At 36.5% G+C, this 25,844-nt stretch overlaps 1 protein-coding gene and 1 non-coding gene across 2 annotated transcripts; both read right to left on the bottom strand.

The window, feature by feature from the left end:
- Positions 1-382: 382 nt before the first annotated feature.
- LOC104215772 (uncharacterized) lies at positions 383-8,880 on the bottom strand. Its single transcript, XM_009765667.2, has 11 exons — positions 8,347-8,880; positions 6,491-6,538; positions 6,252-6,407; positions 6,049-6,095; positions 4,472-4,628; positions 4,323-4,384; positions 3,982-4,177; positions 3,212-3,301; positions 2,556-2,695; positions 2,339-2,465; positions 383-1,618 (listed from the first exon to the last, which is right to left on the bottom strand). Exons 1-11 carry the CDS (start codon positions 8,818-8,820, stop codon positions 608-610), a joined length of 2,508 nt encoding a protein of 835 aa, XP_009763969.1. The 5' UTR covers positions 8,821-8,880; the 3' UTR covers positions 383-607.
- Positions 8,881-22,721: 13,841 nt separating this feature from the next.
- LOC138888818 (small nucleolar RNA R71) lies at positions 22,722-22,828 on the bottom strand. The gene has a single exon (XR_011406397.1). It is a non-coding gene; the product is annotated as a small nucleolar RNA R71 (small nucleolar RNA).
- Positions 22,829-25,844: the final 3,016 nt, after the last annotated feature.

Raw genomic sequence — 25,844 nt, 5'->3', positions numbered from 1 at the left:
AATTCTAGTACCCATGAACTATTGGGCCTTCAAAAATATAAAATGTATTTTCTGAAAATTATCTTATGTGGAGATCTTTAAATTAAAGTTGACTTTCGAAAAAAAAATTCTTCGTACGAAACACACCCTTAATTTAGCAATAATTCTGAACACAGCTTTGAATAATAACCTTATCAAGAATACTTTTTCCTGTCATGCCAAGCACACTGCAAATGCCATTTCTTGAAAATTGATATTTTCAATACTAATAACCAAATAATCGAAACCATTAAAACATTATGTGGATTACTAATATTCTTTCTCCCAACTATTACATGCACCCTTTTTGGTTTTTCAGTATATCAATATTATTAAGTTAAGTATTAACCATTCACAATAATCATCAAGACAAGTAAATCCCTTATGTTGATAGAACAAAGAAATCAATAAAGTATCTTCAAAAGTATATAAATAAAAAAGGATCTAATAAAAGAAAGCAATAAGAAACCAGAAAATCTTTAGCTTTAACATGGGTTGGCTCTTATTGCAACCAGATACACGAGAATGTAAACAAAATTCATGAGCTTAACTTATCTTTGGCAAAGCTCCTTCAAAATCCTACTTCATTTCATTTTCCCCGGTTTCCCTTCTTGCCTGCTGCCGCCGAAGCCTTCCCTGAGCCTTTTCCTGTTTGTTTACCCTTCTTTCCCTTGCCCTGCTGCTTCTTCTTGTTCATTCCATGCTTTCTAGCATCTTTTTTCATTCGTGGATCGACAAGGACTTTCCCCTTGCCAACCTTAACTTGAACACCCTTCTTTGCCACCACATATTCCCTTTCTGGTTTTTTTGGTGTTACCGCCTTTTTGTATAGCTGTTCAATCATTTTTCTCTTTGAACGATCGTTAATATCAGCTTGGTCTGATATTGAGTTAGCTTTCTTCCGAACCTTCTCTAGCTTTCTATGTGCTGCCCGTTTCTTACGAGCTTTGGCTTCTGCTACCTTCTTTGCAGGCCGAGCATCAATTGCTTTAAATTGAGCTTTCATTGCAGCAATCTCCTCTTTTGTCACGGGTTTCTCTGGCTGGCGATGTCTCATTTCCTCATCAAGGAACCACTTTGGCAACCCCTCATCATGAAACATATACCTGTTGTAACCATCATCAATCATATCTTCCCTAGGCCTTTTCCTCAGCATCCTCTTCGCTGTAGCTAATATTTCAGCTTTTGTGTCAATATCGTCATCTGATTCATCGGATGACGAGTCACTTGAATCAGTAGCAGGAGCAGGAACAATCTCAAAATCATCTTCTGTCTTGGATGCTGAGACTTGTAAACCGCCATTTGTTTTCCTTGTGAGATCCTTAGTTTCTCCCTGCTGTTTATCATTTGTCAGCTCCTTAGATTTTAGGGCTTTCTCCGCCCCTCCATCTATTTGCATTTCATCTTCACTATCATACTTGTCCAGGATATCTTGCTCTTCCTCTTCATCAAAAACATCTTGTGTAAACCACTTTTTCACAATCTCCTCCTGAGGCGGTGGTGCATCCTCGAGGGGTACAACAAGAGGGTTGACTTCATTATCTTCCTTGTCACTGTCAGAGTCCGGAGCAGAATGAGTCATGCTATCATCATTGCCATCCTGGAAAAGAAAGAGCAGCACTATCATTAATGCAAAGAAAGAAAGAAAAGAAGATAAAACTTTGGAGAATCTAGTAGAAGGCATGTGAAGAAGCCAAATATTTTTTTTAGATGATTCAGTAAGGCTCTATTTGGAATGTTTAGGATAAGGACCAAATTGATTCAGTCCTGCTTAGTAATCTAGTTTTCGGTCAATCCAGATTTAGTTTAATCAATGTGGAAATGACTTTTCTTTTGGTAAAAACTGGATCTTAACTAAGATTTCGTAAATTCTAATTTAGCAAATTTACAAATCTCAGTTGATTTATATTTGAAATTGAAGTGCCACTAATAAATTGTTGTAATATATAAAAAATTATATGTGAATCGTAAAAATTAATGATTTATCAAGTATATAGGAAGGAAATTAAGCTTCTTTTTAGTATTCCCTGGGGCACACGCAATCCAGATTTGGCATCTTTTACAAAAGTTTGATCCAGAAAAACAGGTCTACACCAAACTCGGGAAAAGCATGTACAAGTTAGCTCCCACTAAATCTGAGATCCAGAGCTTCATCATACAAGTACTAAAAGTATGACATCAATCGAATTTCTAAGCAGGTACTTATTGAAGGAAAAAGAGAAACTCAGCCCCATAACAAAAAGAAAGAGGAAAAGAACAAAGGCGGATATGCGGATATGCAGATATGAATTTTATAGTGCAACTTAAACCTAAGTACAACCTGCATGAGTGGACCATCCTTCAAGTACGCTTGTTTGGTTCGCTTTCTCTGCTTTGATTTTCCTTCCACTCTACCCAAATACCGTTCGTAAGCCTCATCAAACAATGCCTCTATATTTTCATCATGTCTGAAAATGGAGAAAATAACATGCAGCTTCAGAAGTGTACAAGCAACAATCAATATTAGAAGCAGATGTCCAGAAAGCTGGCCATAATACCTTTTACGTTCGTCTTCAGAGTCCAGATCACTGGAGGAATGCTCCTCGGCTTCCTCATCACTTCCATCATTTTCGTCGCTTACCTCAGTAGTTCCTTTGTCATTTTCACTGTTATCAACAGCTACGAGATCTTTCTTTCCCTGAAATGTTTTTTCGAATGTACGTGAATCATATTATTAACAAATTTGTAGCGGACTCCAAAATAGCAGTAAAAATGAATTAAACTGGTGGCGATTAAAATTAACTCTCAACTAGCATCACTGACCACTCAATCCCTTCAAAATTTCATCTATTTCATCTCCATTTCAACCAAAAACACAAAAAAGGAGTCATCCTTAACCACTTTTGCATAGCCACCAAACTGTGTCTATCAACTTTTCATCATTTCTATCAGTGTTTTAGGAAGAACCCACTGAACATTAAGCAAAATATATATTAATGTCCACAACTCCATAAATGTGGTCTACATCCTCCTCGTGTCTTTTATATATCTCCTCAAATTATCTGGCTTTCAAATAGCATCCCACTTGATGCACCCAAAAAAGAAAACCTGCCTTCAACCGGATCAACCTTCAGGAAAACCATTTTCTCTGTAAAGGCTGCATCCAGTACACTAGTACAAACGACAGAACAAGGAAACTGAAGTGTGAACATACCTTGATGGAAGATAGAGAAAACAAATCCTGATCACCATAACCATCCTCTGTTGCATCTACTTGAATCCCAAGTGCCTTGCGTGCTTTCTCCTGCCATCAGAAGTATTAAAGGAAAATAAATATCAGCAAAATAGCTCCCATGTGACTTTAGATAAGAAACAGAAGCTGGTAGTGGGTACATATCAATTCAAGAAACTATTCCAGGGCTTTGGTTTAGTGATAAGAGCACAACAAGCGATGTATGGATTAGGCGGATGTCATGGGTTCGAGTTTCAAACAGTACACCGCTAGTCTCGGGGATTTCTCGGTTATCAAAAAAGAAACGCCTAGTAATTATCAAGACTTTCAACCAAATAAAAATTGGTACCAAGATCTCTTTTTCCAGAGTGCCTCAGTGTAAATTCTAGTAATTGATAGACAGGCAATCAAATAAGTATTAAACCTGCTCTGAACTGCAACTTTTCCCTGGCTCTAGTTCGACTAATAGCTAAAATACCCTGAAGAGAATCAGCTTATGTGTGCATTCAGAAGATGGAGGAGCCACCATAAGCTTTTTCAAACAAAGGAAAGGCATGGAAGCCACTTGCTTTTATAAGGGAAAAGCACGGAATTTCACGATTCGGGTCACTTCTTCGCTCTATTAATTCTTCAAAGCTCAACAGAATAATCACTCCCACATGCTGCCTTATGGCATACATTCTTAAATTTGTGTAAACAACGGCAAACCAAAATAGAAATTGAAATAGACTTGGTGGAGCATATGCATAAACCTTGGCTCGTCTTTTTGCTTGAAGTTTCTTCTCTTTTTTCTGCCTTCTCTCCACGATATTGGTTCTCTCCTCTATTTCATTAAGAACTCGTTCATCTTCATCTTCGTCTTCGTCTTCTTTGTTCTCACTTTCAACAACAGCTATTGGGGTCTTAATCTTTTCAGGAGATAAAGCTTTTCTTATCTGCATACGCCACCTTAGCAAAGCAAGGTTTGGGTTCAATACATTATAAGAAAAGTATAAGGCACAAGAATAAGAACAAAGGATAATGTAATTAAATTTACTCAAGAACTTTGAGCATCTGTAAACAAATAGGTTCTCAGAAGGTTTCTGTTTCATACTTTAAGAGATGCTTGAAGTCTTGCTTTGCAAGAAGACACAAATCATCACATAGAGCTTTAACCTGGCACAAACATACAAGGGTAAGGCTGATGATAGCAAACAACTATGCCATCTAGCAACAGGCTACAATAGGTCACATGAAATATACCTCCTCTGTTGTAAGAGCATGATCTCTAATGGGCAAACAAGCGGGATCATCAAAGCTCATTGAAGTAAATGAACCAAGGATATGAACAGGGTTATCAGACCAAACAAAATCTGCAACTGAGCAAACTTTCCTTAAAATTGTGGCTCCATCTTCATACCTGCAAGGTTCATTTTATACACAAGTCATATAAAGATATTAGGCTAAACTCAAACGTCTGAAAATAGAATGAAGAAATCAATTATATCAAATGTTCACCGCACAGATTTAGCTCTAAGAATGACAAACCCACTAAGCTGAATCAAAGACAGCTTCAATCATTAGAAATTCAAATTTCAAATGAGCAGCATTGAAACGACACCATCTACTAATAAAGTGCATAATAAAAGATAAGGCCCAGACAGTTTCACATGTGCCCCAACAATTATAGGTTTCAAACAGATTAGTAGAAGTTGAGGGTGGAAATTTTTAGTGGGGCAAACCAAGCAACCTATGAATTTGAAGACAAGTTATGCTGGGATAAGTTATACTGAAATTAGTTATCCTGGTATTATTTCTTATTGACCGTTTTGTATGTTGTATTAATCCTGGGGATTGTCAATTTTACTGCTTTATCCTGGGATTACTATTTCACCTTGTGGCAGGTATAAGTTATCCCGGTATTATTTTTTAATCCTGGGATAACTTATCCCAGGATTAGTAACTTATCCATCATACCAAACGACCCCTTACTACATGCAAGGAAAGAGGCAGGGAGTGAAATCTTCAGCATCACATCGAGAAACATAGAATCAGTCATAATCCACTGTCCTGGGAGACAGATTAAGGAAGTGCAGTAGGTCAAGCATTAGGAAGAACGAAGAAGCAGTCTGTTCATAAATTGAAGGTTTTCGGGAATCCAAAGGCAGCAGCACTACTGAGATGCTGAGGACTCCCAGAACCAAAAAGCCTTCAATGGCAAAAGCCAAAACCTCTCTCTCTCTCTCTCTCCCACCTCGAATCACAGCCTATAGTCAGATGTTTGCTTTTCGCTTTGCTAAAACTTGCTCCACAAAAATCTCAAAAGAATTCAAATACCCATGTGAGGAAACCGAAAAGAAAAAGGAAAAAGCAACTTATTTTTCAGAATCTGTTTCTAGCTTATATGTGTATATAAATATACAGGTCACCGCATCTGTTCAAATGAGTGGCACCTATTATCACAATTTGACACATAAAGCTGTGATCAATGCACACTTATTGCTGGAAACGAACCCGGTTTCAGCTTCTCCTCATAATACAAGCTTGTACGAGAAGCAGGTCAAGCATTCCCCTAGGAAACTACATCTGGTCATCTAGTGAATTGTTTGTTTATCAAAAAAGATGAACAGGTCATCCGTTTCACTTCATCATTTCTAGAAGGCCAGATTCTGGAAAAATTTAAAGCAGATTGGTTCATTTTCCGAAGTTCAGTGACCCAATAACCTATGCACAAATACCAAGTTTTGTAGTTTGATTATAGTCAATGGAATGTCCTGTTCTTTCTCATGGACTAGACACAACAATTCAAATGCATAAATACACTGCAAAATAGGATATACCCATCACGATGTCTCTTCTGCTTCGACCCCCTGAGTACGTCAATCACCTGATCAGGCACACACAAGAAGATCAATTGGATTATAGGAGCGTCTATATGAAATGGGAAAGGAGAGTGTGTGCACTAGCATGCAAATGAGAGAAAAAGGGGATGAAGGGGGAAGAGAGCATGACAGAGGACCATAATCAAAAGCTTTTCCTGTACCTTGGGGGGGTCTTGACCTCCTTGAAAGAGGTGCTTTACATCAAGAAGTCGTGGATCAATCTTCGCAGGAGCTTTATATTTTAAACCTATAATATAAATTTCTGCAGATGCTGAACGACTTGCCAGAGGTTTGTCCACCTCAACCTTCTCAAAAAGCTGTCGATAAAATTCAAAAGTGAGGGATCATTTGATCTTTGTCTACTTGAAAAAAGAAACTGGGTATAGAAGTGGAAAATTACCTGTCTTAGACAGTAAAGAACTGCGTTATAATCTTGAGATCTGAAAATCTAAAAGAGGAGATTTTATCAGACTACGTGACAACTCCGCTTGTATGAGCATGAAAAGAAGCAGTTTCATAACAAGATCTCAATATTCAAATTGGGTGGCAGCACATGCTGGCATGTCACTTTCTACCTACATCAGAATCGATAGAATGATGAACAAAATCACAAGTGCATGCTCGAGATTTGCAAATACTCAATATTACATGATTATCGCCCCCCACCAAGGAAACGGGGAAAAAAGAACACATGCACATGAACAGAAAAAGATGAACCTAAAAATGCCAATGATCTGATATTCTCTGGATAACGGAAATGCACCTAAATATCCTCAAGGAGAAAATAAAAGGCACATGCACATACCAAGAGTAGTGTTAACCAAAGATGCAGAGAACTCTGGCAAAGACGTAATCAACAATGGAAGAAAGTAAAAGTAAGAGAACCCGCAGAATACAGCCAAATACATTGTTGGCCATCAGAGCTGCACTCGACCAATCAAAGCATGTTCATTGACAAAAACAATGAAGAAACTACACATCAAGAAAAAGGTCACTGAAAGAACATATGATATTGATCAACAAAATTTAAGAAGATTGGGGGCTCCACAACCCTCACTAACAATAACGGAATTCTTCCTGATTTTATGATAGAGCATATCTCTAGCTCGATTAGACCTGAGGGAATCTACAGAAAGGCTACCTTGGGCATAAAACCAAGATCTGCCAAGTTTCTTGGATAAAAGAGGCGACATGAGCATTAAATTGGAATTTGAACAGTCCTAGCAAGATCATCATTTCTACAGGAGATGATGCTCAAAAATACCTCGGAATGCACAAGCGCTGACACAAATGCATTCCACTTATTTTTATTATGTAGAGGGGGGGGGGGTTATATCAAAACTAAGGAAATAATTTCTTTTTTAGTTAAGAATGGTAACATAAAACTAACGAAAGATTATTCACTTGCAAGACATATAATTTGCAGTACTCTTTACAAGGGCAGGAAAGCGTGATCTAGAGGACCCTCCGCTCCAACCATGAGTTTAGGAGGCAGTAAAAGCAAAAGCGCCAGGCAGGGTTTACCATATGAGAGAAAATTAAAGATTAATTACCAACATTGACAATGAATTTCCAAGTTTTTTCTACTTGTGCCAGCCAAATTGGCTGGGCTAAAGATAGTTAAAATTCCAACAATCAAGGCTTATCCTATCTCAAAAATGACAAGTCATATACTATTAGAGCTTTCTAGTATTACTCCAAAAGAGTTACATAGACACAAATAACAATGGAAAAAGAACAGTAACAAGTTTTCATAAAACAACAGATATTCATAAACTAATTAAGAAACTCATCAGCAAAGATTAGGGCTTTTGTTCCATATGGCAAAACCCCCCAAACTCATAGTTGGAGCTAAATGGTCCGTTCCATTAGGCTATTCTTCATCAATATTCATAATAACATCATTTACATAACAAGCAAAAAGATTAAAAAAAAATTGGGGAGAACCTTAGTAATAAAAGAGCTTTATAGTACTACTCTAAAAGAGTTATATCGACACAAATAACAATGGAAAAAAGACCAGTAAGCATTTACATAGCAACAACAACAGATATTCATAAACTAATTAAGAAACTCATCAACAAAGATTCGGGCTTTTTTCTCATATGGCAAAATCCCCAAGTTCATAGTCAGAGCTAAAGGGTCCGTTCCATTAGGCTATTTCTCGTGAAGATTTTTAACATAGGTGAAACAAAATATTCATAAAAACATCATGAAGCCAACATTTGGATACATAACAAGCAAAAAGATTCACACCTTAGTAATAAAAGTGCCTTTAGGAGCCAACAATTCAGTAGCAAGCTTAACAGAATCAATAACCAAAGAATTCTGACTAGTAGCTTCTTTAGCCCAAGCACCACCAACATTAGGAGACCCATCATGAAGTACCAAATCAAAAGCTCTACGCCCATTTTCAGCCATTATTCTTTTAATAGTCGCACGACATTTAGGGGTCGTAATATCCTCTTGAATACATATACCACCACGAAGTGGTTTAATTGGGACTAAATCAACGCCAAGAACAAGACTGCCAACGGGTACATTCTTTAAAGCGACTTGCATCCAACCACCTGGTGCTGCACAAAGATCGAGAACTGCGGAAGATGAACGGAGAAAAGAAAATTTGGAATCGAGTTGGACTAATTTCCATGCTGCTCTTGAACGGTAACCGTGATCTCTGGCTAAATGGTAGTACTTGTCCAAACGATGCTTTCCTTTCACTTTTCCCATTTGAAGAGAGAAATCTGCTCTCTGTTTCTCTGTATGTGGGATGTGGGATTGGGGGTTTAGAGAGTGCTAGGGTTTTGGCGCTGGGAATTTATACTGGTTTTTGTATACCTTTCTCCCACGTGCTGCTCACGTGATCAAACCTAAAGCTTAATTTGGGAAAAGTGGTCCATGTCATGGTTGCAGGTGAATCAAAGAAATAGGCCAAATACATAGACAGAAACTTAAACTTGTCACCGGTTTTCACTTATAGCCCGTTTGGCCAAACTGTAAAATTCAGCTTATTGTGATAAGTATTTTTTGGTGAGAAGCAATTTGTGTTTGGCTAATTAATTTGAAAAGCACTTCTGAACAGCAATTAGTGTTTGGCAAAGCTTTAAAAAACTGCTTCTAAATTTATTTTTCTCAAAAGTGTTTTTCATAAAAGTGTTTTTGGAGAGAAACTACTTTTTCTGCTTCTCCTCAAAAGTACTTTTGTTTTCTTTCAAAAGTACTTTTGTTTTCTTTCAAAAGTTTGGCCAAACACCTTAATTTTAGAAAAAAAAAACTTTTAACCCAAAAAAAAGCGTTTTTGCCTCAGAGCTCGGCCAAATGGGCTATTAGACACCTTAACCAATTTTCACTTAGACACCTCAACTGAGATTTATTACTATTGAACATTTGAACTCCCTCCAAAATGTGTTATTGAGCACATTATGCTGACATGTAAATGTCCGTGTATGCCACATCTTATCAGCACGTAAAAAGCCAACATTGTGTTATAAAATAAAGACTGTAAAGTAAAGACAAGTATAGAGAGAAACTGATATATTATTCGAATTTAACTGATGTACAGAATGAACTGAAATCTCTTCTATTTATAGAAGAAAGGAAGCTGCTTTGTAAGCTGTTGTGTAAGCTGCTACTACAAGTTGCAGTGTAAGCTACTATAAGCTGTTGTGTAAGTTGCTACTACAAGTTGCTGTGTAAGCTGCTACTACAAGCTGCTGTGTAAGCTGCTGCTGTACCAAATATGGATAATCTTCTACTGAGAGCAATATTTATCTATAACGGAGTACTGAATGGATAAGCTTATTATATCCGGTATGGATAATCTTCTACCGGGGGTAATATTTATCCATAACCGGGTACTGAAAAGATAAGTTTATTATACCCGGTATGGATAATCTTCTACCGGGGGTAATGTTTATCCATAACTGGGTACTGAAGTGATAAGCTTATTATACCCGGTATGGATAATCTTCTACCGGGGGTAATGTTTATCCATAACTGGGTACTGAAAAGATAAGCTTATTATACCCGGTATGGATAAACTTCTACTGGGGGTAATGTTTATCCATAACCGGGTACCGAAGTGATAAGCTTCTTCAGGAAGCTTATTTCCAATATAGTACTAAATAGATAAACATATTTACGGTGGAGTCCCATATGGATAAGCTTCTTCAGGAAGCTTATTTACAACGGAGTACTAAATGAACATCCATAATATAATATATTTATAACACTCCCCCTTGGATGTTCATTAAAAGATAATGTGCCTCATTAAAACCTTACTAGGAAAAACCACGTGGGAAAAAATCCTAGTGAAGAAAAAAGAGTACACATATTTAGTAATGCGCATTGCCGGTTGCCTCATTAAAAACCTTATAAGGAAAACCCTGTGGGAAAAACCTTAGTAAGGGAAAAAGAGTACAACGCGCATTTTACTCCCCTGAAGAAAACCTTATTTCAAATATTTGAATCTCCGCATTCCAATCTTGTACACCATATTCTCAAAAATTGATGTTGGTAAAGACAATCTGCTGGATTGTCACTTGAACTAATTTGATGCACATCAATGTCACAATTTTCCTGAAGATCATGTATGTAGAATAATTCTGGTGAAATGTTCTTCGTTCTATCTCCTTTTATAAATCCTCCCTTTAATAGTGCTATGCATGAAACATTGTCTCCGTATAATATTGTGGGTCTTTTATCACATTCCAACCCACATGTTTCTCGAATGAATCACTGATCTCAATCATATGCACTCCCTGCTTGCCGGTTTGAAATCGAGCTTTATGGGTATCGGATAAATAACCTGCATCTGCATTACCAATACGATCTGCACCACTTTTGTTAGCATTAGCAAGATAAATAAGTGCACCCTTTCTGTATAGGCAGATTGATGGATAAAGATCTCGTCTGCTAAATGTTCAATTTGCAGACCAAGACAAAGTTTTGTCTTTCCAAGATCTTTCATCTCAAATTCTTTCTTAAGATATTCAATTGCCTTTTGGAGCTCTTCTGGAGTTCCAACAAGATTTATGTCATCAACATAAACAGCAAGTATAACAAATTCTGATGCCATTTTCTTTATAAAAATACATGGACAAATAACATCATTTATGTAACCTTCTTTCAGCAAATATTCACTAAGGCGATTATACCACATGCGCCCAGATTGCTTTAAACCGTACAAAGATCTTTATAATTTGATCGAGTACATTTCTCAAGACTTTGAATTATATGCTTCGGGCATTTTCAATCCTTCAAGGATCTTCATATAGATTTAGCCAAATAAGTCATATAGGTTAAGACTTGTATCTAAATGGTACGACATCTTCAAGTGTCTGGACTGCTAGTCCGATCCTCACAATCGTTTACAATATTGTGCACTATATTGTATTAAATGTATCGTCGACGATCATTTTGTGTCAGTTCCGAAGCGACATAACTTGTGGAGATCTCATCACTTTCTTTATTTTCAGGTACCTGAACTTTTTCGGGAGTTTCATGAAATGTTATGTCGTGGGCTCTTCTAGAGCATATTTCCTCCTCATTATGATCATTTTGATCATTAGCTCCTACTATTTTTCAAGGATTGTTACCTTTGGAACCGATTGGTCTACCACGCTTCATGCGTACAGTAAACTCTATCCTTCAGGGACTTTAATTTTAATAGGAGCATTTGCAGCTGAAATATGATATTTAATTTTGGATCAGCAAATGCTTCTGGCATTCGACTTGAATTATCTTCTAAGTGAGGATCATGATAATTCGATTCATATAGCATATTTTTCAACTGTTTATTCCATCCCCCAAATGTTAGAAAAACTAACATATATCCCCAATCATCTTTGGGAAACATATCTTTGTGTATTATGGTAGAGAAATTAATCATATACCACGCAACAAAAGATAGTAAAAATATTTGGTTTCTGATCCTAAACCAATTGTGAAGGGAGGACTTATCATATATTGTTGATCTGATGCATACAAGTGCTGCTATATGCAATTTAGAAAATCTTAGACCAACACATGAAGCTTTGTTCTCATAAGCAATGGTTTAGCCATTAATAAGAGGTATTCAATGCTAAACCAGCTTGGATATAAACCAGCATTATCAAGATGAACTGTCTTGATTTCATAATCTGAAAATTATGCTCTTAATCGAGAAAAGCAATTCCAAATGTCAAACTGCAGGTTGACAATAATTACACATGTAACCATCTCATATATGCACCTATAAGTGGTTCACATGATAGGTGAACGGGCCCATATTCACCTTTTATATATTTCAGAATCAGGGGTCTTAGTCCCAACTTTAGCTGGTATAATCAATTCATTATGAGAACAAGCAACACATGAGAATTCCTGAAGAATCTTCTAGTTCTTTAGTATATGCTTATCTGAATTCTCAAATAGCTCATTTAAAAATGGCAAATGAAAACTTCAAGTTTATCATGTCATGTGCTATCTCTTAGTAAACTTCTGGTTTACTATGGCATAAACTTTTGCTTTAGTAAACTTCTGGTTTACTGTGATACATGATATAGTACAAATTAAAGAATAAGGCGGGTAACTTCTCACATACATATTATTTTACCCCCTATGATTGTGGAAACATGAAGATTATCAATCTTCCAATCATTTGTAGTCTCAATATGATAGCCATTTGTATTAGTAAACTTCAGGTTTACTACAACATATGTTTTGACCATAATCATATAATATGAATGACATATTTGTATATAAGCTCTTCGAGAGCCTTAATTTATTATCCACAATCTAATATTTATCTGGCACTACTGGTGTCATGTATTCTTTAGGCAAACATTTAGCTCTTCAGGAGTTATTGATACATTTTGTACTATCAAATATTGCTCAGACACTGCTGGTGTCATGAGAGAAAATCACAATCAAATAAACAATGTAAAACAATTGTTTAAGCACACGAAAACTCTTCTTCATAATATTTTTCCACTTCAGGAGGCAATTTCAACTGTGTTACTTCTTCAGGAGCAAATTTAAAATACGAAATATTGAGTATATATTCTCTCAATTATATTAACTCTTCTGGAGGTGAATTGTAATGTATTCACATCAAGAGCGCGTTCATATTTACCCGACTTATTAGTATTGTCACATTCACTTCAGGGAATGGATTAATATTATCAAAAGTTCTCATCCTTCAGGAAATCGAACATAATTATCTGAATGCGCATTAATCACATCAAATTGTGATGCCTCAACCTCTTTTAAAATATTTACTACTTCAGGAGCAAATCGAGGCGTGCATTTAATATAGAGAATATTTATGTAGCTTATCTTCAATTGTAACCATAGAAAGCCTAAATTATCACTTCTGGTGATCATAGGCATATACCACTTCTGGTAGTTAACAAAATATAATTACAATGAGATATACGAAATATAACCACTTCTTGTGGTTGTATATTTCTTGCAAACTCTGCTAGAGTTTAAGTTGATCTAATAATGTTATCCATATTCTTCAAAATGACATAAACAAGATATATTATAGTAAACATCATTATCAAATCATAATTTTTCTTTATGTACAACAATTACATAACCATACTATCCATTACAAATAACAAAAATTAAAATATTTACATTTCTACAGATTCACCACCGATTACATGACTTGTTTCTCCTTCTAGGAGTGCAAGGTAATCAGTTACATCCAAATGCATGAAGTCTAAATTATCTTCAAAAATAAAATTTGCTTCAGCATTTTTCTCTGTCTTCTTTAGGGAGGCTTGATAAAGCTCAACCAGGTGCTTTGGCGTACGACAGGTACGTGACCAGTGCCCTTTTTCTCCACATCTATAGCATGCATTTTCTGCATTTGGTGCTTGCACCGCTTCATGCTTTTGTTCCTTCCTTTTCCACTGCTGGTGGTGAGGAGTGTTCTTTGGTGCATTATTATTACCATGATTAGAGTTTCTTTCCCGACCACGACCATGACCACGACTGGGGCCACGACCTTTTCCACGTTTAGCCTGGTGGAAGTTCGTCTCATTCACTTCAGGGAATGGACAAGAACCAGTAGGTCGGCTTTCATGATTTTTCATTAATAGCCCATTATGTTGCTCGGCTATAAGAAGATGTGAGATAAGTTCAGAATACTTTTTAAATCCCATCTCTCGATATTGCTGCTGCAGGAGCATATTCGAGGCATGAAAAGTGGTGAAAGTTTTCTCCAACATATCATGATCAGTAATATTATCACCACATAACTTCAATTGGGAAATAATTCTGAACATAGCAGAATTATACTCACTGATAGATTTAAAATCTTGTAGCCTTAGATGAGTCCAATCATATCGTGCCTGTGGAAGAACGACCATCTTCAGGTGGTCATATCTATCTTTCAAATTATTCCACAGTATGACTGGATCTTTAACAGTAAGATATTCCATTTTCAGGCCCTCATCAAGGTGATGGCGTAGGAATATCATTGCTTTGGCACGGTCTTGGTTTGATGCCTGATTTTTGTCTTTGATGGTGTCTGCCAGACCCATCGCATCAAGATGAATTTCAGCATCAAGCACCCAAGACATGTAGCTTTTGCCCGATATATCTAGGGCAACAAATTCAAGTTTAGAAAGATTTGACATTATTTAGGAAAAGAAAGTTCTTACCTCAGATACTTTCAAAATATTTGCTCGAGATGGCAAAATCTCGTGTTGATAACGTGTTATAAAATAAAGACTGTAAAGTAAAGACAAGTATAGAGAGAAACTGATATATTATTCGAATTCAAATTGATGTACATAATGAACTGAAATCTCTTCTATTTATAGAAGAAAGGAAGCTGCTGTGTAAGCTGCTACTACAAGCTGCAGTGTAAGCTACTATAAACTATTGTGTAAGCTGCTACTACAAGCTGCTGTACCAGATATGGATAATCTTCTATTGAGAGTAATATTTATCCATAACGGAGTACTGAATAGATAAGCTTATTATATCCGGTATGGATAATCTTCTACCGGGGGTAATGTTTATCCATAACCGGGTACTGAAAAGATAAGCTTATTATACCCGGTATGGATAATCTTCTACCGGGGGTAATGTTTATCCATAACTGGGTACTGAAGTGATAAACTTATTATACCCGGTATGGATAATCTTCTACCGAAGGTAATGTTTATCCATAACTGGGTACTGAAAAGATAAGCTTATTATACCCGGTATGGATAAACTTCTACTGGGGGTAATGTTTATCCATAACCGGGTACCGAAGTGATAAGCTTCTTCAGGAAGCTTATTTCCAATATAGTACTAAATAGATAAACATATTTACTGTGGAGTCCCATATGGATAAGCTTCTTCAGGAAGCTTATTTACAACGAAGTACTAAATGAACATCCATAATATAATATATTTATAACACATTGTATATTTTTCACCGGAATATTCATAGTTTTTATCAAAATCCAAGGACGACTTCTTTTGCAACTTATTTTCAACCTATTTTCTTCTACTTGCCAGACCATCTTCACCACCACCTTCTCTCATTCCTAGATCTGGCCAACAACCACCATAACTATCGTCTTCTTTTTCTCAGTTTCAGCTACTCCACCACACCACCTCGCCTCCTCCAACCCAGAGGTGGATCCAGGATTTTAAGTTTATGGGTTCCTGTCGCAATTTCAAATTAATAAACAATAATAACTGGGTTCACAAATAGATATTTATAGAAATTTAATAAATTTTTTAACAAAAATACAGGGTCTACGCAAAAGTTACTGAGTTCCCGGGAACCCGTATACTACACGCTAGATCCGCCCCTGCTCCAACCTAAAGACCTACCTTAACCTATCAACCCAACATGGAGAAAAATAGAAAAACTCCTTTCTTATACCAATAATCAACAAGTTAAGATTACACCTTAATCAGGATTTTGGATTGGCCAAGGAAGAATGACATTTCCTCACATAGTCATTTTCCCTTTGCCTCTTCAGGTCCTGTGACTGTACTAAGAAATTCATGCCACTTTCCTCAACATTGAAGACATCCAATAACGCTTGCTGAGTTGCAAGGATGTTTAAATCCATTTCAAGAAATATCTAAACTTTAATTTTTTGACTCTTCCAGAAGATAATCCATGAATGGTCGGCCACCGCCTCTATTTGTTTCTTTCTTATTTTCTGATCAGATTTTTTTTATTAAAAACATTTGTTTCTCTTTTTTATTTATTGCTGACATGTAACTTTTTTATTGGTTTTATCTGCCACTTCAATAGAGTGTGAGTGCTAGTTTGAAATTATCGAATTTATATTTAATAGACACATTATTTGGGTGTTCAAGTGGTCAATAGGAACAAGCCTTACTTAAAGTGCTTAAATGAAAATTGGTGACAAGTTTAAGAGGTTTTTTATGTATTTGGCCAAAGAAATAAAACTCAAAATAATAATATAAAATAAGAAAATAGACAAAATACGTAGAAAGAAAGAGATAGATTTCTTATTATTCAAGTGTTCCAAGTATATTGCTACATGAAAAAACTCCGTTAATAGAGACATCCATTGTAATAAAATATTTCATAATATTACCCTTGGATGTCTAAAGATAGTGTGCCTCGTTAAAACCTTACTAGGAACAAATTCTGTGAAAAAATTCTAGTGAAGGAAAAAGTATACATATATATAATAATACGCATTGCTTGCTGACTCGTTAAAAATCGTGCCAGGAAAACTCAATGAAAAACCTTAGCTAAGAAAAAAAGAGTACAACGCATATTTGGCTCTCCCTAATGAAATATCACTTTATTTCTCATAGATGACACATTTCCATCTTATATTTTAACTTCTCAAACGTTGAGGTTGGCAATGTCTTAGTTAACAGATCAACTAAATTATCACTTGAACGGATTTGTTGAAAATCTATTTCGTCATTATGTTGAAGATTGTGTCTAATAAAGAACTTTGGTGAAATATATTTTTATTTTGTCTCCTTTGATATATCCTTCCTTCAATTGAGCTATGCAAGCAGCATTATCTTCAATATTATTGAAATCGTCTCTTCAAAGAAAAACTACACATCTCCTTCATATGCAAATAGATTATTTTAAGAATAAACTTCTGGTAATATCATGCATTTGCATAACTGTAACAACCCGACTTGTCAGCTTGAGCATTTACATCCCATTCAAAAATTTGAAGTCTTAAGCTACTTCGTGATGTGTATTATGAATTGTATAAATTGTCGGCTTTGGTTTTCAAGTGTTTCGGGATTAGTTCGGAAGAATGAATTTCTTGTTTAGAAGATTAAATGAAAACAGTTTGTCGGAGTTTGACTTTTATGCAAACGACTCCGGAATAGAGTTTTGATAGTTCCAATATCTCCATATGATGATTTCAGACTTAGGAGTGCATCCAGATATTTATTTTGCAGTCCGTAGTTAAATTTGGCTTAAAATGGCGAAAATAGAAAATTGAAGATTTTTGGAAAACTTTGACTGTGAGTTGACGTTTTTAATATCAGGGTTAAAATTCGATTACGAAAATTGGAATAGCTTTGTTATGTCATTTATGACTTGTGTGCAAAATTTAAAGTCATTCCGGATTAATTTGATAGGTTTCGGCATCAAATTTAGAAGTTGGAATTCGTTAGTTTCACTTAAGCTTGAATTGGGGTGTGATTTGTATTTTTATTATTGTTTGATGTGATTTGAGGTATCGACTAAGTTCGTATGATGTTTTATAACTTGTTGGTATATTTAGTTGAGGTCCCGAGGGCCTCGGGTGGATTTTAGATAGTTAACGAAATTCAATTTGGATGTTTCTAGAATGTTTCGACGTCATTTATTCGAGCACAAGTGGTATCACATTGATAAAATGAGCTCCAAATTCAATTTTTATTGAAGTATTAGATCCGTATTGAAATTACGGAGTCATAGCAAAAAGAATCATCGAATTCAGACATCGTATGAGAGAGTTATGCCCATTTCACTGTAGGAAAAGATTTTCTATTGCCAGCGTCCAGGGTAGCGTGGGGCGCTAGCCTTGGCATTGGGATTTTTGAGGTTCTAGAAATTGGGCCACAGCTAGCGGCCCACGCTACCTATGGCGCTCAAATATATCTATAAAGGGGGGATTCATTTTCCCTATTCCTCTTGGTTGAATTTTGGAGCTTCCTCCACTCTCTCAAGACCTCCAACTCTTACCATCTTCAAGGTGAGTAATCCCTACTAATTTGGTGTTTCATTCTATCATTTTCACTCTATAACTAACTCAATCCACCATGAAATCCTTAGATTTTCAGGAAATTTCTTCAAGAACTCAAAAGAGGGTTTTGGCAAGATTTTCTCCAAAAGGTAATCCTACACCCTTAGAAATGTATGTATGGATTTATTATGAGTATATGAACAAGAAACAAGTATTAGTACTTATTGGAAGATGCTCGGAAGCCATAAATACTTAAACTAGATGTGAGTTTATTGATGATTATGGTACTAAAGAAGGTTGTATATATACAAAGGATGGTTTAGTATCTTTTGTTTGTGGGAAGGAGGGATTTGTTGGATGAAGAAACACCATTACTAGAGGTAGTAAAATGTTATGTGCTCTACGTGTTTGATAAAATGCCTAAATGACCAAAAATCTAGAAATTTGCTTACTAATGTTGGTCCCTTGGAAGTTGATATTGTAGATTGAAGTTGCTTAGTATAGTGGATCATGTCGTATAATTAAGGGGCGCATTTCAAGCATGTTGGCTAAATTTCTCTCTTGGAATCAAATTCCATGATGTTCCCATTCGATGCGTTCAGAGTCCAACTAGCGAGGCAATGGTATATTGGAATAGGGATTTGCACGGGTTGAGGTAAGTAACATTTCTAAACTTGGAGGTGAGTGTATAAACCCTAATTATACGTGTTATGTAATTTGTTTGGAGGTGACGCACATGCTAGGTGACGGGTGTATGAGCGTGCACCGTAAAAATTGTGACTCAATTGATTCCGTAGAGCCGTGAAGTTAAATAACTTTGTTATTTTGCCATGTATTTGATATGTGTTGGAGAAACTGAATTGTGACACATGATAGAAATCATGCTTAGGCATATGCTGGTATTATTGGTACCTACTGATGTCATTTCTGCTGTTAAATTATATGATTAAATTGAAATTTCATACTCAGTCATATTCATTCATTTCATATCATATCTCAGTCTCTGTTGTTATTTATTGATACATCATATCATCATTTTTGGGCAAATATTCATGACATTGTGAGCCCGAGAGACTAGAGAGATTGATGATTGGGTGAGCCCGAGGGCATGATTGTGAGGATAATTATGGGATTGGGTTGCACGCTACAACAAACATATTGGCTTTATATATAGCACATGAGTTGTCCGTGCAACACGCGAGTTGTCCGTGCAACACGTGAGTTGTCCGTGCAACACGTGAGTTGTCCGTGCGGATCCAGATATTGATATTATAGCATGTGAGTTGTCTGTGCGGATTATAGCACTTGGGATAAAGGAGCCCCTCTAGAGTCTACACCCCACACAATGAGCGTAGTTGATATTTATATTCGGGATGGATCTTCCTAGGGCATGGAGTTGCCTTATTTATTTATATTTTGTTTACATTTGAGATGGACCTACCCTGTACAATACCGAGTGACTAAGTGTGCTGAATATTAATCATGATGAGTGGTACTGCGAGACAGTGACATTGAGTACTTTGAGCGTGAGTACATGAGTTCATCATTGTGCTGCATTACATTAGACATGCATACTTGGTATGTAGTCATAGAGAAGTATTTTCCTCATGCCATATGATAACAAAATTTTGTACCTACTGTTAAAGTTTTTGATAAAAATCGCAGATTTTAGACTTAATCATATTTTCGGTGTTTTCGGTAAAAGACTTGAGTTTTACTATTCTACTTGAAAATAAAATGTTTATTCTTCCGGAATTATATATGAGCTGAGCATTTTATTGATGAGTTACTACTTGGTGTTACTTTCATTATATTGTTATGAATTATTATTGGTTATTTGTGTGGACTCTAACTTTGGTACAAGCTCGTCACTAGTTTCAACTTAGGGTTAGGTTTGTTACTTATTGAGTACATGGGATCGGTTATACTCATACTATACTTCTGCACCTTGCGTGCAGATTTTTGGATGTTGATGTTGTTGTACATGGCGGGAGTTAACATTGAAGATGTACCTGCTGTCCAGTCATAGCTGCCTCTTGTTCTTGGTAGCTTCAGAATTTTTAATCTGTTCATGTACATTCAAATAGATGATATATTTTTATTTCACATCAGTTTTGTAAATTCTTTTTCTAGAAGCTCATGATTTGTACTACCAGTCCATTGGGAGTGTATTAGAGTCAGCTAAATATTAATTGAATCAGATTATTGTTATTTGGCTTACCTAGCGGGTAAGGTTAGGTGCTATAATGGCTAGTTGGATTTTGTATCGTGACAAGTTGGTATCAGAGCTTTAGGTTCATAGGTTCTACAAGTCATGAGTAAGTGTCTAGTAGAGTCTTGCGGATCGGTATGATGACGTCCATATTTATCTTCAAGAGGCTACAAGGCATTTAGGATAAACTTCCCATCTTTCTTTCCTTATCGTGCGGTATTGATACAGCTTGAAATGTACCTCTTTGAATTTGTTCCACTCACTCATATGCGTATGTGAGCGCTCGGTATCAGCTATGCACAGACAATTGTGATTCTATGAACGAGGTACGAGATATGTTTTCTGTATTTGGTGATTGGCCAGTTTGGAGGACTTGAGGCCAAGTTTAGACCGCAACTTAGGCTCGATAATTTCAGTTGTAAGAACTTGTGATATTGGACTTATATGCCCAATAGTGTCCCTATGAGTGGAATTTGTGGCTCAATGAACGGTTGAATGCCTATATGATGAGTATGATGTGATTGCGGGATGTGTTCAGATGGTTTGAATATGATGAAAAGAGTTTGTTTAAGATGTAAAAAGGGTTATTAGGTGCTTGATGTCTGTCTCGATTTGATATATAGTCTCGAGTTACGGGTGTGTTGAAGAATCTTTCATATTGTTTAATTGTGGAGCGAAGTAGATTTTCACGTCTTATTGATGAGTTCAAACTCAAGAAAGTTAAGTGATTACGTAGTAGTTGTGGCTGTAAAAGGGCATAGAAAGATGCAATATAAGGCTAAGCATGATGGTTATCACCTGCTGGGTAATTTACGGATGTGTGACCCCTATAACTTTGTGTGGAGAATTTCTTTTCTACCAACAGGGCATATATATTGAGATTTGAATTTGAATTAGTCAAGAAAGATGACCTGACCGTCACGAGAATGAAGGTGAGCTTAATAGATGATTTGAGGTACTATATGGGTTGTGTTGCATGAGTTTGTGAAGAATTTAGTTGAATCTCACTGCAGTATCATGTCAGTAATAGAGTATGGGTATTGTGAATTATTGAATATTTTGATATATGACTTTGAGCCAAGTGGGGGAGCCTACCATTGACAATTTAGTTTCATGGGTATATGTTAAATTTTAGTTTTGGTCTGAGGCATACTTGTAGATCGGTTATGAGTTGAAGAGGCTGGTTTTGAGGATGACTTAAGCAAGTAAATTTCTGGATACGAGTTATATTGCACTTTACGAGTATATGAAAAATCATGGGATGAGTGAGTTGATAGTTGTGAAGAATATATGAATTTGATCGGTGGTGTTAATGTAAGGTTACTTTTTTGGGTGTTGCTGGCTAACGGAGTACAGGTCGTTTGGCCATTGGGTGGTGCAATTGAGATTTGAGCGGAATGGGTGACTCTCGAGAAGGTTTTAAAGACTTAAAGAATTATATGTAGCAATTGAAATTTTTTCAGAATTGTATATGGTTAAGATCAGAGATTTACATTGGATGGTGCCGGGACTTGTGGTAATTCTATATGCTTATAGATTCTACCTCTGTTTTAAAAGGTAGAATTGGGACTCGCTCGGGGTTCGCTCCGGAGCGGAGCACTCGTAAAACATCCCTGGGCTTATATGCAGGGCTTAGTTCTGTGAGACTTACGTCTCGGCCATCGGGTGCCGGGACTTGCGGTAATTCTATATGCCTATAGATTCTACCTCTGTTTTAAAAGGTAGAATTGGGACTCGCTCGGGGTTCGCTCTGGAGCGGAGCACTCGTAAAACATCCCTGGGATTATATGCGGGGCCTAGTTCTGTGAGACTTACGCCTCGGCCATCGGGACTTATGCCCCAAACACGCCCAACGCCCAGCGTACAGGGCTTGCCTAATAGAACTTTATGCAATTGTTTGTAACTAAACTTGTAAATCCTCAAATTTTCTTAATAAATCGTTGACTATTTAAAATTACTTTTTTTCTTAATCATAAATCATTAAGTTGAGAGTGTTTTATGTCATAATTAAAAAAAATTATTGCACGTTATCCATTAAGACTGTCATGATAGTAAACTTTAAATAAATCTTTCATTTAAAAAGTTGTATTTATTAAATTTTGTTATTTCTTTATTGTATAATAGTCCATAATATTTTTATGTATAGGCTTCGTAGCTTACCAATAGGGTCTATCAAGACATGGTAAGATATGACTAGAAAGTTTTTTGACAAATACTTCTCAACTACAAAAATAGTGAAATTCAGAAGGGAAATTCATAACTTCTGCCAGACGGACACCGAAATAGTTTTTGAGGCCTGGGAAAGATTCAAGGATATAATAAGGAAGTGTCAGCATAATGGAATTGAATTGTGGATACAACTCCAAGACTTTTGGGATGGACTGATACCTCCCTCACAACAAACTCTGAACACTGCAGTTGAAGGTCCTTTAATGAAGAAGACTCCTGAGGAGATTGTGGCAATTCTTGATGAACTCTCTGAGATGCTAACCAGTGGTCTGCTGAGAGTAATGATAGAATAAGATCAATTAGGATTCATAAAGAAGACTCTAACATAGCAGTGCAAGCCCAAGTAGATGCCATGGCCAAATAAATAAGAAAGTTGACCTTAGCCAAGGTCCAGAGCCAACCATCACTATTTTGTGATTTCTGTAGAATGGGTCATCCAACGCATGAGTTTCAGGACTTAGCTCCTGATGAAATGGTAAATAATGTGGGAAGCTTTGACAGAGGAAACTTATAGAGTGGTAATAGTTTTAATTCTATGGGACAAAGTCACCTAGGCTTTTCTTGGAGTTCACCAAGTGGTGGCCTGAACTCATGGCAGCAAAATAACTCCAGACCTCATGGATAAGGAGTTCTAGTTTTTCAGAATCAGCAAAGGCAGCAATATCAGCCTTCACAGTCTAATCAGTCTAGCATGGAAGATCTAATGAAGGCCTTTATTATTTAGATAGATAAGGGGCCTCAAACCTATAGCTCAGCTATATGAGAACATGGTGCAACTATCAAATAACTGGGCACAACTTTTTGAAATATGGAAAGATAGGCTGAGCAACTTTCTACTCTATTGTCCGAGAGGGTTCTAGGAACGCTCCCTGCTGATATTGAAATAAATCCAAAAGAGACAATAAATGCAGTGTCTTTGAGGAGTGGGCACGAGTTGGAGGATCCTATAGCAAAGCAAAAAGATGAGTTGGTTTAAAGACAAGTAGATATTGTGGAAGTGCATAAGAATGATTACATTCAAAAAGGTGCAGGGATGGTAGATGATGGTCTGAAGAAGGGGACGACTAGGTCTCAAAAAAACAAGAAGGATGACAATGCAACAAATAATGAGACTAAATGGAGAAAATACCTGTCTGCTCTACATTTCCCCCATAAGCAACGAAGAGAGAAGTTAGACAAACAATTCGAGCGTTTTCTAGAAGTGTTCAAGCAGATGCATGTAAATATACCTTTCACAGATGTCAGCTTATGCTAAATTCATGAAGAAGATATTGTCCAAGAAGCAGAAAGTGGAAGAGACATCGGTGGTCAAGCTGATAGAGCATTGTAGTGCCATTTTGCAAAATAAGCTCCCTCACAAATGTGGAGATCCAGGGAGTTTTACTATACCTTGCTCTTTAGGAAGTACTAAATTTAAAAAATCTTTGTGTGATTTGGGTGATTTCATTAATCTTATGCCTTTGTCTATTTTCAGATCACAATCATACTTGAAGGAATAGTGAAAGATATACTGGTTCAGGTAGACAAATTTGTGTTCCCTGTGGACTTCATTGTGGTGAACATGGAGGAGAATAGGGAGGTCCCGCTGATTTTAGTAAGACCCTTCTTGGCTACGGGCAGAGCAATTCTAGATATTCAGGAAAGGTAGCTCACGCTCAGAGTGGGGGATGAAAGGTTGATCATCAAAATGGAAGGAGAAAGGGTAGCCCTGAAAGAGCAAATTGGAAAGAGTGAAGCTGATAAGTGTCGGGTGTAACCAAAGAATGCGGAAAAGAAGCTCTCAGCATGGATGTGTGCACTGGGTCGGGTGTGCAAAGGAGATCCCGACTTCGATTCAGACCCTGACTAGATGAATCAGTAAAGTTTCCTTTACCTATTGCTTTTTATTTGTGTATCATGGGGACATGCCACAATTTAAAGTGTGGGTGGTGAATGTATATATGTGTATGTGTGTTTGTAATCATTTCTTTTGATTTTTTTTACTTTTCCCGACGATGGATTTCCTCGGTCTTCTTGAGGGATTAAAGAAACAAAAAAAATATATTTTGCTTTTCTTAGGTAGTGTAATAATTTACCCTTGGTTTTTCTTTCTGTCGCGGTCCTTTTCCAAGGATTTTTGTTCAACCGCGTGTAGTTAGTTTTTCTTTTAGTAGAAGTAGTGAAGTCTTGTGCTAGATGTTAAAGGGAGATAACCTTTTTTGACTTTGTTGTACCTTGAGAGCAGTGAGTGCCTGATTTGTGATGCCTAGGTTTAGTTCTTGAATATTTAATAAGTACCTTAAATTGTGTGATTGTAATGTTGCTTAACTGCTTTGACTAGAGAGTCGTGATAGATCCAATCCTAAGTGAGTTATGTGCCAATGTGTGTGTGAGAGGTTTTGGGATATTCTGTGTATGTCAGTTAATGTCTAGAACCTACCTCGTGTGTTTACAAAAGAGAAATAGTAGTCTTGTTCAGTCTAGGAGGTGATATAGGCATTTCTTTATTGAGCCAGACATATGTTTTAACCCACCTAATTGTGATGTATCTTAGTTAGCCCCGTTGAGCCTGTAATCCTACTTATTTGGCAACAACACTCAAGCTTGACCCATTTGTTTGAATTGTCTATCTATTTGAATCTTTTACCTCTCATGAGCACTTGATTTTTTTATGAGCTTGTAAAAGCTAAGTGAGGTATGGTCAGGTTTCGAGTGGAACTATAGAAAAAAGAGAAAGGTGCACTGTTTGAAAAATTATGAGAGCCACTTGTAGAGAATTTAAAAAATGAGTTTGATTGGGAAAAAAAATGGATTCCATGCTAGTGGTAGTTCTCATCTTGTTTGTTCTTAAAGATATTGGGAGCTTGATGTTATTATGAATGAAGGTTGGGGTTTGGTTCAACGTTAGTGTGGGGTTTAAATTATTGATGTATATACATTAAAGTGCTCAGGGAGGTGTAGTCACTATATTCATATGTATCCTACCAGTCCCGCAACCAAAATTAAGTCTTACTTGATCCTTTATTGAATGAGCTCAAATTAGTAGAGTATTACACTGCGGGAAAGCTTATGGTACGTTTTCTGTGGTGCATAAATTTTATTTTTAAGAGTGAGTTAATTCTTTCTATCTTAAGTTACTATTTGTTCTTAAA

This window comes from Nicotiana sylvestris, chromosome 3, assembly GCF_000393655.2.
Source record: "Nicotiana sylvestris chromosome 3, ASM39365v2, whole genome shotgun sequence".
Lineage (NCBI taxonomy): Eukaryota > Viridiplantae > Streptophyta > Magnoliopsida > Solanales > Solanaceae > Nicotiana > Nicotiana sylvestris.
Note: the sequence above shows the minus strand (reverse complement) of the source record. Positions and strands in the feature narration are given on the sequence as shown.

What these genes read in the sequence shown, in the direction of transcription:
- LOC104215772 (XM_009765667.2), bottom strand. Translation starts at nt 8,820, where the DNA reads ATGGGAAAAGTGAAAGGAAAGCATCGTTTGGACAAGTACTACCATTTA. An exon ending in AAGGCACTTTTATTACTAAG is followed by an intron (nt 6,539 to 8,346) that starts GTGTGAATCTTT and finishes CTCCTCTTTTAG; the next exon opens with ATTTTCAGATCTCAAGATTA. An exon ending in AGGATGGTCCACTCATGCAG is followed by an intron (nt 1,619 to 2,338) that starts GTTGTACTTAGG and finishes TTTCTTTTCCAG; the next exon opens with GATGGCAATGATGATAGCAT.